The sequence below is a fragment of the Solea solea genome, chromosome 7 (genome assembly GCF_958295425.1).
Source record: "Solea solea chromosome 7, fSolSol10.1, whole genome shotgun sequence".
NCBI lineage: Eukaryota > Metazoa > Chordata > Actinopteri > Pleuronectiformes > Soleidae > Solea > Solea solea.
Genome location: NC_081140.1, coordinates 17,450,814 through 17,465,503, shown reverse-complemented (window position 1 = coordinate 17,465,503; position 14,690 = coordinate 17,450,814). Strand labels below are relative to the sequence as shown.

Sequence of the window (14,690 nt, the reverse complement as noted above, 5' to 3'; positions counted from 1 at the left end):
TAACACGCATGTTAACACACGCTGAGCATATTTTGCATATACAGTATTCCATTTAACATGATTAAGATCTTTGATGATGATGACATTTGAAACTGTGAAGTAAAATCTAGAATTGGTTTTCTTTATCGTAACAAATCCTCATTAACACACTGAGTGTCTGGTTAAAATGACAGTCCTCCCATTCATAGATCATATTGATGTAATTTACTGTTCTGCTCCTAAAACCCTCCTCCATAAACTGGATATCATTTACCACGCCACCATTCACTTTGTTACTGGGGCTTTGTTCCCTGGTCAACTGGCTCCCTCTTCATTCTCACAGACAATAACATTGGTCTCTGTTCATTTCTTCTTTTCCTTTCGGCTGCTCCGTTCAGGGGTCGCCACAGCGAATCAACCTCCTCCATCTAACCCTGTTCTCTGTATCAAAATGGTCTCTGTTCATTTACACAACCTTAATTGGTAAAACTCCATCTTATCTTCGCTCATTACTCAATATCCATAACACCAGTCGTGCTCTTCGCTCCAACAGCTTTATGAACTTATGCATCCCCAAAGTTTTTCTTTTCTTTTTGTTCATAAAAATGAGCCAAGTGAACTTTGAACTGTGACGCATTTCCAAATTTCACTAATTCAATCAGATTATAAACGTTTTGAGTACTTTTTGCACAGGTGTGTTTATATAGTAGAAAATGTTTCATTAGATTGCTGAGGTTGTGCTGAAAAAAGGATATAAGACACTCTATATTGCACATTCTTACTGTATAGCCTCTGTATATACTGTACATTTTAACATAGTAACGTAAAAAAGCAGCCGGAATGCTCTGTGTTCTAAGGGTTAATATTGTTTGCTTTTTGTGCTGCTTCTTGCCCAGGTCGTCATTGTAAATGAGAATTAGTTCTCAAGTGACTATCCTGGTTAGATAAAGGTAAAAAAATAAAAAAATAAATAGAGAATGTTGCTCAAAACAACAACAACACACACATAGATGTACTGATGCAAGTGTTATTTCAGAATTGCTAAGTTTACCTGATACTGTTGACGCACGCGTCCACATGATTATACCTGGAAGCTGCAAAAGTCCACATACAGGTCATGAGAGTCTGCACAGCAACAGTGCTCAGTTACTCAACTGCAGCCCAATCCTGGAACAGGACAGAGAGGCTTGTAAATAATGACAAGCTATTTTTATTCGTGTGGGTAGTGGGCGTCTGTATGCACAAAGCGAACACACTGATCTTCATGTGGCACATCACAGTGTCTCATAACTTTATTTATTGGACATCTTTTGGACTTTTTTTTGCTAAACATACATTTCATGAGAAGTCAAGTAGAGGAGCAGTGTAGCATGCATCACATTATCATTGCAGGCATAAATCACAGTTATTTTTGTTTAGAAAAAAATATATACAACAAAGAATAGTAGTAGTAATAATATAAGATAATAACATATGATTTCCCAATTTATAAAATTGCAAATATATGGATATTGGCATTGCCACATTATACAGCAAGTAAATAGTCTCTTAAACACACATTCCAATGAGTGAAAAGTTTTTAAGATAGAGAGCTCACATATCTGTTTTAACACTGCAATGAACACTGACTTGATATCTATTAGATTTGCTGAATATTTCCATCATCAAAACATAGAGTACACACACAATAAATAGCGTTTTTGCAACTTGTACGTGTGTGGTATACACAGATGGCTCCTTACTTGACAAGCACAATAATGTTAGAGAACAATGATAGGATTTTCTTTTCTCCATCAAACAAGTCATCGTTACAGACATTTCTTATTTTACATTCAGTGTTTTTGAAGTCCACAAACAATTCACATGAGCAGCCACGTGTCTTCCGCGTAAGACACTGTCAGCTCTTCACTCACTCAGTTCTCTCGCTTCAAAAGAGGAAATCGTAGCTTTCCGTGTGTGGTGCATTTTTCCTTAGCAGGATGAGGTATTTGAAAGGAGAGACGTTTTTAATCCATCACTCCTCCCTCTGTCTGGTGAGACGAGTGATGTTGCAGTTTAGCAGTGCAAGATCTTGATGAAAGCCTTCCTGAACTCAACATTAAAGGTGGTGTATATAATGGGATTTACAGCACTATTCACGTAACCCAGCCAAGTGAAAGCGTTATACATCTCAGCGGGGACCTTGCATTTTGTGCAGTGGGTGTTCAAGATATGTGTAATGAAGAACGGCAGCCAACATATGATGAATACGCCTGGGGAAAGACATGGAAGTATTAGAAAACAAGAGAGCGAGAGAGAGAGAGACAGAAAAAAAACCCTCTACATCAAACACATGTATAACATGAGTTGGACTGTAAGGTTGAAGGTATGGTTTCCTTTTGTTGCATCATATTTTCAAGTCATCTTTTAAATGTGATATATATGTATATATATATAAAAAAAGGTAGAAAACAATACAAGCTACAGCAGACAATGAACTAAAGGCTTTTACAAAGGAAATGAATGCTTCATTGTGTTTGAACAGTCCCCCACTGATGTGATGCTGGTGCAAAAATTGATAACACTGCAACAGTTATGTGCAGAAATACTTGAACTTAACCCTTTAACACCAAGCGTATCGTAGACAACACGTTTACCGTAATTGTGTGATGGTTTGTGCTATCGGAAAATTTCCAACAGCTCTGAGTCGCGTGTGAAAACCAACATGTGGTGCAGCAAGAGGGCGAATCAGCATCTTATACACCAGAGCTGGAATAAAATGTCTGTACATAGTTTTCAATAATTTTTTGGCCTGAAACCTCAACCAATGGTTTTGGTTTCTGGTGTTCAAATTTAAAATTTAACGTGCAAAATCTGGTGTTCATGTACAACCAGTGTTTTTTTTTTTTTTTCATTAAATATTTTTGTTTTTCTTCATTTTAAATTGTTAATACAAAATAAAAAACGGACATAAGCACTTACTCACAGGACATTTTCTGGCTCTTTTATGGTTAAAATAAGCAAAAAAGTCCAGATGGACATTTTGAGGCTTAGGTGTTAAAGGACGTTTTTACCTCTTCCTCCTCGTTTGACATGTTTGAACAGAAAAAGCACCGCCCATACTAATCATATTGACAATGGTTCTGTTTGGTTCATGCAATCAGGACAGTGTGACAGTGAACCAGCACGCCCACTAAAAATGGAAGTGGAACTCCACAGCCATTAATTGGATAATTTAGACTTGTGATTTCACTACTGTGACCTGTGAAAATGGCTGCTGGAAATAATTAATACTAACTGGGGAATTAAAATAATGAGCCAACTTACCAAGCACAATGGCTAACATCTGAGTGGCTTTCTTCTCCTTCTGCTGGGAGATCTTCCTCTTGTTCATAGTTTTCACAGAGGTCTGAGTTTTGCCATTAGGTAAGGCCTGTGTCTGGAAGGCTTTAGCCACGACAGGTGCAGGATCCCTCAGAGCCTCTTTGGTTGGATCTCCATTCTTCTCTGCCTTCTGGCTCTCCTCAGGTGGTGTGGGAGGTGTGGAGGTGGGGCTAGTGTTGGCCTTGTCAGGCATCAGTAGCTGATGACTCGTGGCCGGGATGTCTCCAAGAGCACACTGTGACTGCTTCCTCTGTTTCTGGCTACTGCCACTGTTGTTCAGCTCATCGAGCTCCAGATCTTCCCCCTCATTAACTACATCTTTGATGAAAATCTAAGGAGAGTTGGGATAGGAAGAAGAAAAAAACAAAAAACATGAATGCAGATGGCCAATTTTCATTTAGCTTATTGTAGAGTGGGTGGCATTTAAAATAGTGGAAAACGAAAAAAGATAAATTATCAAATAGATAAATGTAGTCTTTGGGTTTGCTGTGTTCACAGAGGCAGAAAAATGCCCTTTCAGGCTATAGTCCCTCTGAGAAATGGAGAAAACCTTCAAGGTGACACTTCACTACATCTTTTACAGACAAAACAAATCTGTTTCCAACAATTAAACAGAGGTAGAAATAAAGCGCACGTACCACTTTCTTCTTGTTGACAGGATAACTCCCATTTGATTTAACAATCATGGTGCACAACCTCACATCCTCCGGATGAGTGCACTTATCCTGGAATGAGAAGCAGCTGTGTCAGGCACGGAGAGGATACAATGTAAAAGCACAACTGACAAAGGGCCTGTGAAAGCACTACAGGTCCTGCTGCATCACGGGTCAAATGAGACTACTTCGAGTTTGAGGGACTGAAAGGCAGCTTCACAAAAACTCTGATCTGCAGCATCAACTGTAGCTGACAGAAACACGAGCAAAAAAAAAAACCATGAAAAAGGAACAGGAATCACTCAGGTTTTGTGCAGCTTGAGAAACAACTTATCGCCCTCTAGGTTGGTGCGAGCAGTCAGTCAGCCGTGTTTTTAACGCCTTGAATACCAAACGTATTCACACAAGTGCAATTACGCGTCATTTTGTGCTATTGGAAAAAATCCAACGGTTTCTAAAAGCTGAGAAGTTGCATCTTTGTTGTCGGAGGTGAAAGTGGGAAGAACACCTGTACAGAGTTTCCATTTTTTGGCCTGTTTTTGCACATAGAGACAAAGAAACTATAAAATGTTTTATATGTTTTTACTGTTCAAATTTAACATGCAAAATCTGTTGTTCGTGTTGGTGTTTTTTCGAAATAAACCTTTTTGTTTCTTCATTTTAAATTGTTAAAACTTATTTTAACATGCAGTTTACTGTACATAACTGACAGATAGGGGAAGTTATTCTGGAAAAATGGGCAAAAGCACTTAGTTACAGGACATTCTCTGGCCCTTTTATGGTTAAGATATGCAAAGGATTAGGTGTTAAAGGGTTAATGGTATGATGGCAGAAGGGGGCAACATTTAAGTTCTGTAATTCAACACATGCAGTGAAACCGGGAAATTTTTGCTTCAGGTATAATAAGGTCTGTACATTGTTTTATGTCACCATCATACTCATATTTACACACCACTCATTTTCATCATCTCTCTACTGTGCACACTTTGAGTTCCTCGCTGTCATTTCCCTGCATGTCAATAGTGTGATCAACTGTTCATTGTTCTGTCCCGATAGTTCTGCAGCCAGCCTGCGCCTCATTAGCCAATCATCCTGTTGTTTTTTTGTTTAAGTTCTCTCTGTCTGCCTACATTGTCTGGCTCTGCCCAGCCTTCACCTCCCCTTCACTACCAAGCCTTTGCAGTCTCATCTGATCCATCATTCTTCATCCTTCAGCAGTCTCACCGGGTCACAAACCACCTTCACCATTAGTGTCAGGACTTCAGGAGGTTTTGCTCAGAAGCAGATGCCCTCAGCTCCGATATGTTCCCCAATATGTCCAAGCAAAGATGATTTAAAGGCTATCAACACATTATATTTGATTTATCTCTAATAAATTCATTTTATGTACGATGTGTATAATAAGATTATGATCATCACAACATTACGCTGTACAGTAATATGTAAATTGAATTCACGGCAAACCCCCGTGCATAATGATGTGCTCCCTTGACTAAATTCTACACAATATGAATGCAGACACCACAGAGGAAAGCCATGCATTAACATGAGTAATGTAGTGTGCCGCATGAAAAGCATTACTTCAGGCTTCCTGTGTCGAGCCCATTGAATTTTACTGTCAGTAAACTTCAATCAATCAAAAGGTCATTTGAGGGCCATCTCAGTTGGTGTTGCGTGGTGGCTTTTGACACTGAAATGTTTCAGTAAATGTAACATTAGCACTACACTTGGTTCCCAGGATTGAACCAGTTAAAGCATTTTTCGACTTCACACAAAAATACACTTAAAATGCCTCAGGTGCAAAACAACCTTCTGCTTTCAATCCTCTGCCTCTTGCATGTTTTTCCCCCCCACAGAAAATACATTCTCATCTTGTTTGGGTCTTCCCCTTTGCTGTAATGTAATATAACGCCTGCCCTTACAACTGTGAATTACCGAATTACAGTTTCATGAATTAATTTTAATGGTATGATTTTTTTTTTGCAAGATTTTTCATACAGCAAGCACGAAAAGGGAGTCATTTGACTAAAGTGGCTCACCTTCAGTGAAGTGGCTGCATCAGGGTCAACAGCCTGGCAGATACGCTGCTTCGGTTTGGTGTTGACACGTTTCCGGCGCTTCCTCAGGACCACATAAATTTGCACATAAACCAGCAGAGTGATGATGAAGGGAACATAGAAGGACACAATAGAGGAGTAGACCACAAAGGCCGGATTGGCGATCACACAGAGAGACTCGTCACGAGTAGCTGTGGAGATAACAACAGGATGAATATAGACAGGATGTTCCATCATTTTTGTGAGTGCAGTTTTGTGTTAATCATCATGACTTTTCTGACTTTCAACAGTAAAAATTAAGAAGTTGGTTTGGCTTGACTCCCACTGGCTTAACAAATACCGCCCAGTTTATTCTGAGCCTTTCTTGTAGCCATCAAGAATGCTACACAGAGATTCTATCATTTGCTAATTGTAGTGATCATATCATCCTATTTTTCTACCTAATTGCTTGTTAATTCCAGCTGCTCATGCACTTTTAAAGCAAGCTGGATGTTGACCAAAGCTACGCCACTGACTTTGTTGACACTCACACACGCTTTGGTCTTGTGGACCAAATTAACATCAGGCCTGAAAAACATTTGGGTTTTAGCCACTGAAGTGGTAAATTAAAGGAGCAGCCCAATTATACACATCACATTTCATTTACTCATCAGGAGGAAAGCTACCACTAATTCTTAACAGGCAGTCAGTGTTAACAAAATTGGAGGGGTGGCAAGAAGTATTACAGGGAAATGTAACTTTGCCATGGGAAACTTCTGTTCATTTCCTTTTAAACTGCCCTGCTGTTGTCCAACAAACCTCCTTCACTTTACATGCACTTTCTATACGCTTTCAGACTACAGTTTCAACATTGGTGATACTGTAAACATATTGTACGCTACAGCATATTGATTCAAATTCAATGGTTCCTGTAAGTTATCTGCTTGCATGCTTTTTTTTTTTTTTTTTTTTTAAATGACTGCCTGGAACCCAGTTTAACTGCAATCTTTCTTTGAAGCCTCCCTTCTGTGTAATAAGCAACCAATCTGCTTTAGAAAAATGCAAACATGATGAAACCATTTACAAAGGTGTCATTTTTAACATGTCCATTAATGATTTACAATGTTTAAGTATCTACAGCGTACAAACTGCATTGTGCAGTGGAAAGCATGGATGAATAATACAGTAGACCAGTATTACTGCTCCACCACTTTAGCCCAAACCCCGTGAAGTAAAGAAAAGGACTGCTTCAAAGATAGTGTAGCAGATGTGCACTCTCACTTACCTGTGTTATTAAGGCCAAACAACAGAGGACATGAAATAGCGAAAGACAGTACCCACACCACAGAGATCATTACTGTGACCCTTCTCCTGGAGCTGTAGCGAGTATTGTACAGCATCGGCATTGCAACTGCTGTGTAACTGTAAGAGATAATGAGGAAATAGATTCATTGAGATGAAAACATTCAAGATTAAAAGGGAAAAAAAAGAAGCTTGAATCATGTCTGATTCACCAATCAGCACATATATTTTTTTTCATCAGTTTAACATTTATGCGGTAAATCGAGAAATCTTTCCTTTAATCGTGGATTCCGCTTAATGGCAGACATGCCCTTTGGAAACAGCCATACGCCGTGAGCTGCCGTTTACATTAAGATGAGGTCAGTGTCTCAAAAAAGACCTTATCCTTTAACCTTGGTACACCGGTTGATCTCATTAGTGAGCTTGCTGTAATCACCAGGAAATGCTCCGCTTTTAACAGTGTCCCATACATTGATTTTTGCCTAATTTGGTTTCAAAGACGTCAAAATTAAGCCAAGTGAGTAAGGCTTTTACGAGACAAATGTGAATGTGTGTCCTTAAGAAAACACAGGACGGGAAATCCAGTTAAATCCAGGGTAATAGCATTACTCCATGTATGCAGCTTGTATGACACACAACAGCCCAATAACCGGCTTTGCTGAGGAGCAAGACAAATATAATCCGCCTGCATGTGTATCACAATGTTGGGTTGAAATTGAGCCCTCCATACTGAGAATAACTGCACGGACCATTTATCTTTTCTTTTGCTGTTAGACATGAAAGTGTGCATGTGTTGTTGTGGCGTGAGCTTCTCACACACTCAGCTGTAAGATTACGTAGACATCTGGTATCATTTCCTATACTGTATGTCTCAAATATGATATGGCACTTTCATGTGCAGTTTTTAATTACGCCGCCCGCCACGTCCAGCATTGAAGCGTTAAAGGCAAAATCTGTAATTCACATTTATTGAAACTATGACCCAGTGCAATCGTAAAAGTAACCGATTGCGCCTCTTCATGAAACACTATTCTGCACACAAAATCACACACACACACATTTTTAGGTCGTACATAACTCACACCTTATCTCGTATAAACACACCCCAAAAAATCACATCGGATATTTTTCGACTTGCAAATTCTTAACCTGAAGCTCAATATCTCAGTGCATATTGTCACGTTCTGAACGTATTGTGCTAAAGAAGAGTGTTCCAAAGCAACTTTAAAAAAAACCATCTGCCTTTTTGGCAACGCAATTGGAGTTCTGCTAAATTGTATTTGGCACATTCATATCGCCTCCTACACAAAAGCAGCGTTCTCTTAGGTCCATTTGTCTTCTGCTTGGATTTGATTGGCCATTGTTGAAGGGCACCTTAGTGCCGTCTGTGTAGTCATGCTTTTTTTTTTTCCACAATAGAGTGATTGACAGACCAGCTGTCTAGCCTGTGGTGAGGGAAAATGACATGACTGATGTAGATGTGTACTCCCTGAGATTTAGATTCACACAAAAAAACTACCTGGTCACCTCCCAATCTGCTTGGTAAGTAAATGCAAAGTTAACAGAGAGGGAAACCGTCCATCGTGATGCTGAACTTATGAGAGGAAATAAATGAGTCTTTGTTTCTGGTCTCATGAGTGGACAAATGTATTCACTTCTGGAAAAAGTGATTCTTCACGCTGTCAAACTCATGTCAGTGATAAGTATTCACAAGTATGCGGCAAGCAATCACAAGGCAGTTATGATATCTAAATGTAAATTTGGATTCAATTCCTCTCTGTCAATTTCTGTAGCACTCACATTTGCATACAGTAAACATGAATCTACAGTGAGATTAAACTACGTCAGACTGATAAATTCCCTCCACCTACGACACATATTTGCATTCTAATGCAACCTCTTTTAATAAGAGCTGAAGCTGTGGCCGTGTGGGAACATACTGAATATTTAATATTTATTTATCATGCATCATAACAGGGTTTGAGATAAAAATGCGGCTGAGCAGAAAATCGTGTCAAATATGATACGAGTGACTACAAAATGGAAAATGGTGTCCTTGTTGTTTTTAAAAGTTATCCACAAGTGCTATATTCACCTAAGCTGTCGCTTAGCTTTCAATATAATCGGACTGTCAGCTTTGTGCTGTTTACAGTTTTAATACTGAAAGATCAAGCTTTCTATGTCCTTCAGCTCTGCAGAGACACTCTGTTGTCTTCCGCTGCTGTGTGTCATGACATGACATTTATTCATTTTAGATTATTGAATTCATTTATTATTGTGATTTTTTTAAATTATTAATGAATCCACGACTATTAAGGTCTTTTAACAAGACATTAGTTATTACACACAAAAGTTACAGAGTGAAATTATTCACAAAGGTTCAAAAAGGGTACTTTCAATATGAAAAACAATGTTATATTGCATATAAGATCATAAAAAACAAGATTTTTCTGTGGTAATGATGACAATCATCTCTGCACTCACGCACATACACAGTCCAGCACAGACAAAACAAATCACTAATAATAAGTTCTAGAATAACTTTGCAGTGTGCGTATGTCTCTCAAGCAATAGTTGAATATTTTCCCTCCTGGTCTAAATATCTGATGACAACCTTGTAAGAACGTTTAATATTGATATCGCAGTGAACTGATCCCAGATTAAAAGGTCAACAAAAAAAAAAGACAGAAATAAAGAATAGCTACTACTGTAAAATATAAATATAAGTCTGTCTTTGGGAACAGTATTTTATTGAATTTTATCCTGCACTGTACCTTTAATACACATGACAAATTTGAAACTTCAATATAAAATATTTAACTTGCATTTCCTGCATTTGTTGCATCACAATGTACAAGAGTTATTTTCATCCCTTAAACACGTAAGTGACTTGATGTCATTCCTGAAAGTGACGAATATAAGGAATCACCATTTATCAGGGAACTGGTATCCAATTAATGGGATGGTTATTGTGCTTCGGTAAAGGTGTTATGTAATGTGTGCTTTCATAGACACTTATATGTTAGCCTTGTGTTATTCAGAGGGTAATGATTTCCAACGGGAGTCAATGCAGGAAGCGTGACAGGCAGGACTAAACAATCTGTGAAGTGACAAACTCACCGATCAATGCTGATGGCACAGAGATTGAGGATGCTGGCTGTACACATCATTACATCGAGAGTGACAAAGATGTCACAGTGGATCTTGCTAAAGCGCCACTCTCCCACAACCTAGAAGAGACAAACATCAACAAATGTTAGTTTTGCAGCAAGACCTGATGGATCAAAACAACTTGCCGGCGTTTCTCTTTGCATATTGTTCCCATGCCTATGACAGAAAGACGGGGACATTAAAGCAAACACTGAACCATAGGCAGACAGCAGTACAGGACATAAAAAAAACTGTTGAGCAGAAAATAGACAATATGCAATAAACACAAAACAGCTGGTAAAAAAAAGACACATCATCTCTCCTTTCTCAGTGATTCAATGACTCTTTACATCCTTTGACTGACAACAGAATAAATTAAAATACTACAGATGATCACAAAGCCAAACACCACCTGAGTATTAGTGTGATGAAACCTCTGACAATTCTGAAAGCACCCACCTCACCTTTCACTACACCTGACATGCTTCTCAGGCATCACTCTGTGACTGATTTATCATCATCCCATGGCTGTGTCTTTATGAATTTAAGCACCACCGTAAAAAAAAGACAAAACATATTTCTGTAGGTGTCGACAATACTAGTGATTGCAGACTGCTCTGACAGCCTAATGATCACCTTTCCCTCCGCTGCAATCCCTCTGCTCATCTCCCCTTTGTTTTGCATTTTTCCAACCTTTTGCTCCTGACATTTGTCTTCTCACTCTGCACCGCCGTCATGTTCTCTGCATCTGTTCTTCTCCTTCGTAACGGTCGCTCAGCTTCTCCTTCATGATCTTTAATGTGTCAGTGTCCGCATTGATCCTCTCAACCAGCTCCACAAACAAAAACCATGCACCTTCACACCCTCATCACTCCTGCAACCCAAATCAAATTAAAGCCTCACAGCTGAAATCTATTCCAGGTCCTCATGGCAGGTCTATCTACACGAGGATATGTGTATCCACAACTGTTTTTGTAGGCATTATGCCTCAGGCCCTGACATGGAAACAGATATATTCTAAAGAGAGACTTATTGTGTAATCTTGACAGTGAGATATAGACAATTCTCAATTCTGTCCTTCCACAACTGAATTTATTTCCTCAGCCAAAACACAGCATATCATATAATTTAGAATGTATCCTCATTACAATTTAATTTCCAGTGGTAAATTGTCTGGAAAATTGAAAGTGCAGTTAGAATGGGTAATTTTAAATGTCACTTAAAATCCGATTGAAAAGAAACGCGCACACTTTGCTCTTTTATCTAAAGCTTTCAGCATTCAGGTTTAGAACCCTATATGTGAAAATAACCAGGTGTTGCTTGTGCTCTTCTTGTGCTCTTCTAGTCAACATCTACTAGACGTCCAACGATCACGATACAAACAGTCGGGCCACTGTTCCTTTAAGGCCAGACTTAAAACATATATATTTAGTTTGGCTTTTAATACTATATATTAATAATAATGTATATTTTCTGATTCGTTCATTGATTATATTGTACGCACACTACACAGATAAACAGTGATTGATTGATTGATTGATTAAAATCATGTAACTGGCACTCCACAGTCACAGCACAAATAATATGTTATAAAGAATGACGTAAACTTCAGGCAATATTCAATTCTACCAAGTCATTTCTTATTATTCTTATTAGAATTTGAGATCTGAATGTTATGGAGCCCCCTATAGGGTCAACGGTGGGATTTTTTTATAGCAAACTTTTGTGTTTCCTTGCGATACTTTTGCATTCCCTCACAAAACCTTTGCTTTCCGTTGCCATAACTTTACGTTTCCTTGATGTTCACAGTCTGAGTGTGGGGCCGGGCATTGGCCATGGAGCTCTGGCTAGAGTATGAGTGCTGGCCGTGGAGGTCTTGTGGGGAGTAAGTGGCCGGGCAGGGCTGCCTGAGGCACAGGGACAGTCAGGGAGGGAATGATGACACAAGTTAATGCGAGGGAACGCAAAACTATTGCTCTTGAAATTTTCCCACCCTGACAATAGGGAAGCTCCGTAGATTGTGCCCTCTTTTCCTTAGCAAACAAATAAGTGGGAAAAACTAGGAACAACTGTATATAATACAGATTCACTCTCATTGATCCTACATCAACAGCCCTGAGAGAGTATACAGTTTCCCTTCAAAGGATCTCAATGTTGCACAACTGCCAGAGGAGACGTGTAACAAATGTAACTGGTTGCCTGGGTGTTATTGTTGTTTTAATGACATACAGTATGTTGCACTGCCTAAACAAACCTGAGAAAACAACCCAGATGTTGCCATAGAAATGTTATACAGATTCATGTTACCATCTGGGGACATGTGGTTTTAACAGATGAACCACGTCTGACAGATATTTCTTTAATTTTTACCAAACCGAACCCCGTCATCCATGAATCGACCCCCTCTAATCATGAAGTAGCCCCCTCACTTTTGTGGATGTTTGTTGCTGTGTAGAAATGGCTGCATAACACTGGTGGCTTTTTGCAAAGATAAACAGAGAGACACAGGGGAAGCCAACAAAGGCAAGAGAGCAGCTGACTACTGAACAAGTGACCTCGTTCTGTGTGCTGCCACTGATATAAATGGCACATGTATTACTTTTGCTTTGTATTTGTAGCTGTTTCTTTGTTTTGGTGTAACACAGTGATTCAGGGTAAATCTCAAGCGGTTTATTTCTGCAAATTAGGATAACTATCCATAAAATGAAGGCATTTGCTGTTGTTGTAGTCCTGCTGATTTTTTTTGTAGATTAGCAGGTGCGTGATTTTCAGTGTCACAAACCAGTTTAGGCAATTGCAGTGTTTCCCAATATCTGCCCTGCATGTTTTAGATGTTGCCCTGTTACAACACACCTGACTCAAATAAAGGGATAATTATCATGCTTTTGCAGAACTTGATGATGAGCTGACAATTTGAATCAGGTGTGTTGGAGCAGGGAGGACCAGGATTGGGGAACACTGGGCTGTTGATACCACACTGAGGGAAATTAACCTGTTACAGGAAAATAATAATAATAATAAGCATGTTAAAAGAAATAAATTATAAGAAATGTATTCCACCCACTCAATTCAGTTTTGATAGACATCTGTAACCTGCTAAATAACTTTTACATGGGATTTTATAGTTCAGTTTTTTAGCACAGTGGCGTGCTGTTTTAGCTCATTTGTAATCCTCACAAATAAACATTCCTGTACTCACTGTTCCTCTGAAAAGCAGAACACCATCAGTCCAAAGCTTCTGTTGAGCTTAGCTGAGTGTAAACCTGTCCTGGTCCATGCTTCAATGGCACATTTTTCTGGAGGCATCAAGTCCTAAAAATCTGGTCTAATAATTATAAATATTCACCTTTTCACACTTTGCAGTGTCCATACTCATTCAGAAGCTTGATAGAGAAAAGTTTTTTTTCTCATACACGCACTACTCGGTTCCCTCATTGAGCACTTTCAGTTAGCTAGCCAACAATAAGCTAACCCTGTAGCTCTCCATGCTCCATTAGCAACACTCAGCCCTGTAAAGTCCTCAAAAGACAGCTCTTCTATGCACGATAAAGGTTCACAAAACTTACAGGCACGCTGGATATTTACTTGTATGAATTGGAACAACTGTATGAACTTTTTAAACATATAAACTGTCTGTCTGTGGGACTCCTTTTGCTGTGTAAAGTAAATTACACATAGCTGGCCCAGGATTATTACACAATTTCACACTAACGCAAATGCGATGTAGAAATGCCAGGACTTGGATAGTTCTCTACAGTGTCATTGTTGTAATAAATTGCCCATTTAAGGGCTGGCAAAGTACCATGTTTAATGGGCAATCAGTGAGTTGATGGGTTCAGATGAAACAGTTAACTGCATTTGATATATTTGGTTGGTAAAGGTTTTATTTTCTGTTTTTAAAAAATGAAAAGAGCCACTATTGTTTATTTAATGTAACCATCTGCAAGCAATAGTGAGCATTGACTGTTTACTGTAGGCTGTAGTCCATCAGGACCAAAACATCATGGCACAACAACAGATTTGTTCCCTCTGCTGTTAGCCTTATCAACAAGGTTAGAGACCCCCACTGACTCTAACTCTCCTCATGGACCACAACAAACGGAGCAGTATTTCAACTGACCGAATAAACAGGAGCACGCTGAGCTTGCAAGGATTCTTTCTGTGAGGTAGTTTATCTGAGAATTTGGGGACAAATGTCTCTTTGATC

At 39.0% G+C, this 14,690-nt stretch overlaps 1 protein-coding gene across 2 annotated transcripts in view; it reads right to left on the bottom strand.

The window, feature by feature from the left end:
- Positions 1 to 1,240: 1,240 nt before the first annotated feature.
- Positions 1,241 to 14,690, bottom strand: part of drd2a (dopamine receptor D2a) — a 34,167-nt gene continuing 20,717 nt past the window's right edge. For both annotated transcript variants that reach the window (XM_058633010.1, XM_058633011.1), the window contains 6 exons: positions 10,454 to 10,563; positions 7,317 to 7,453; positions 6,035 to 6,243; positions 3,981 to 4,067; positions 3,286 to 3,673; positions 1,241 to 2,231 (listed from right to left, as the gene is read on the bottom strand). In XM_058633010.1, coding sequence (XP_058488993.1) covers positions 2,035 to 2,231; positions 3,286 to 3,673; positions 3,981 to 4,067; positions 6,035 to 6,243; positions 7,317 to 7,453; positions 10,454 to 10,563 — 1,128 coding nt within the window. In that variant the 3' untranslated portion in view covers positions 1,241 to 2,034. The remainder of the gene's footprint in view (positions 2,232 to 3,285; positions 3,674 to 3,980; positions 4,068 to 6,034; positions 6,244 to 7,316; positions 7,454 to 10,453; positions 10,564 to 14,690) is intronic.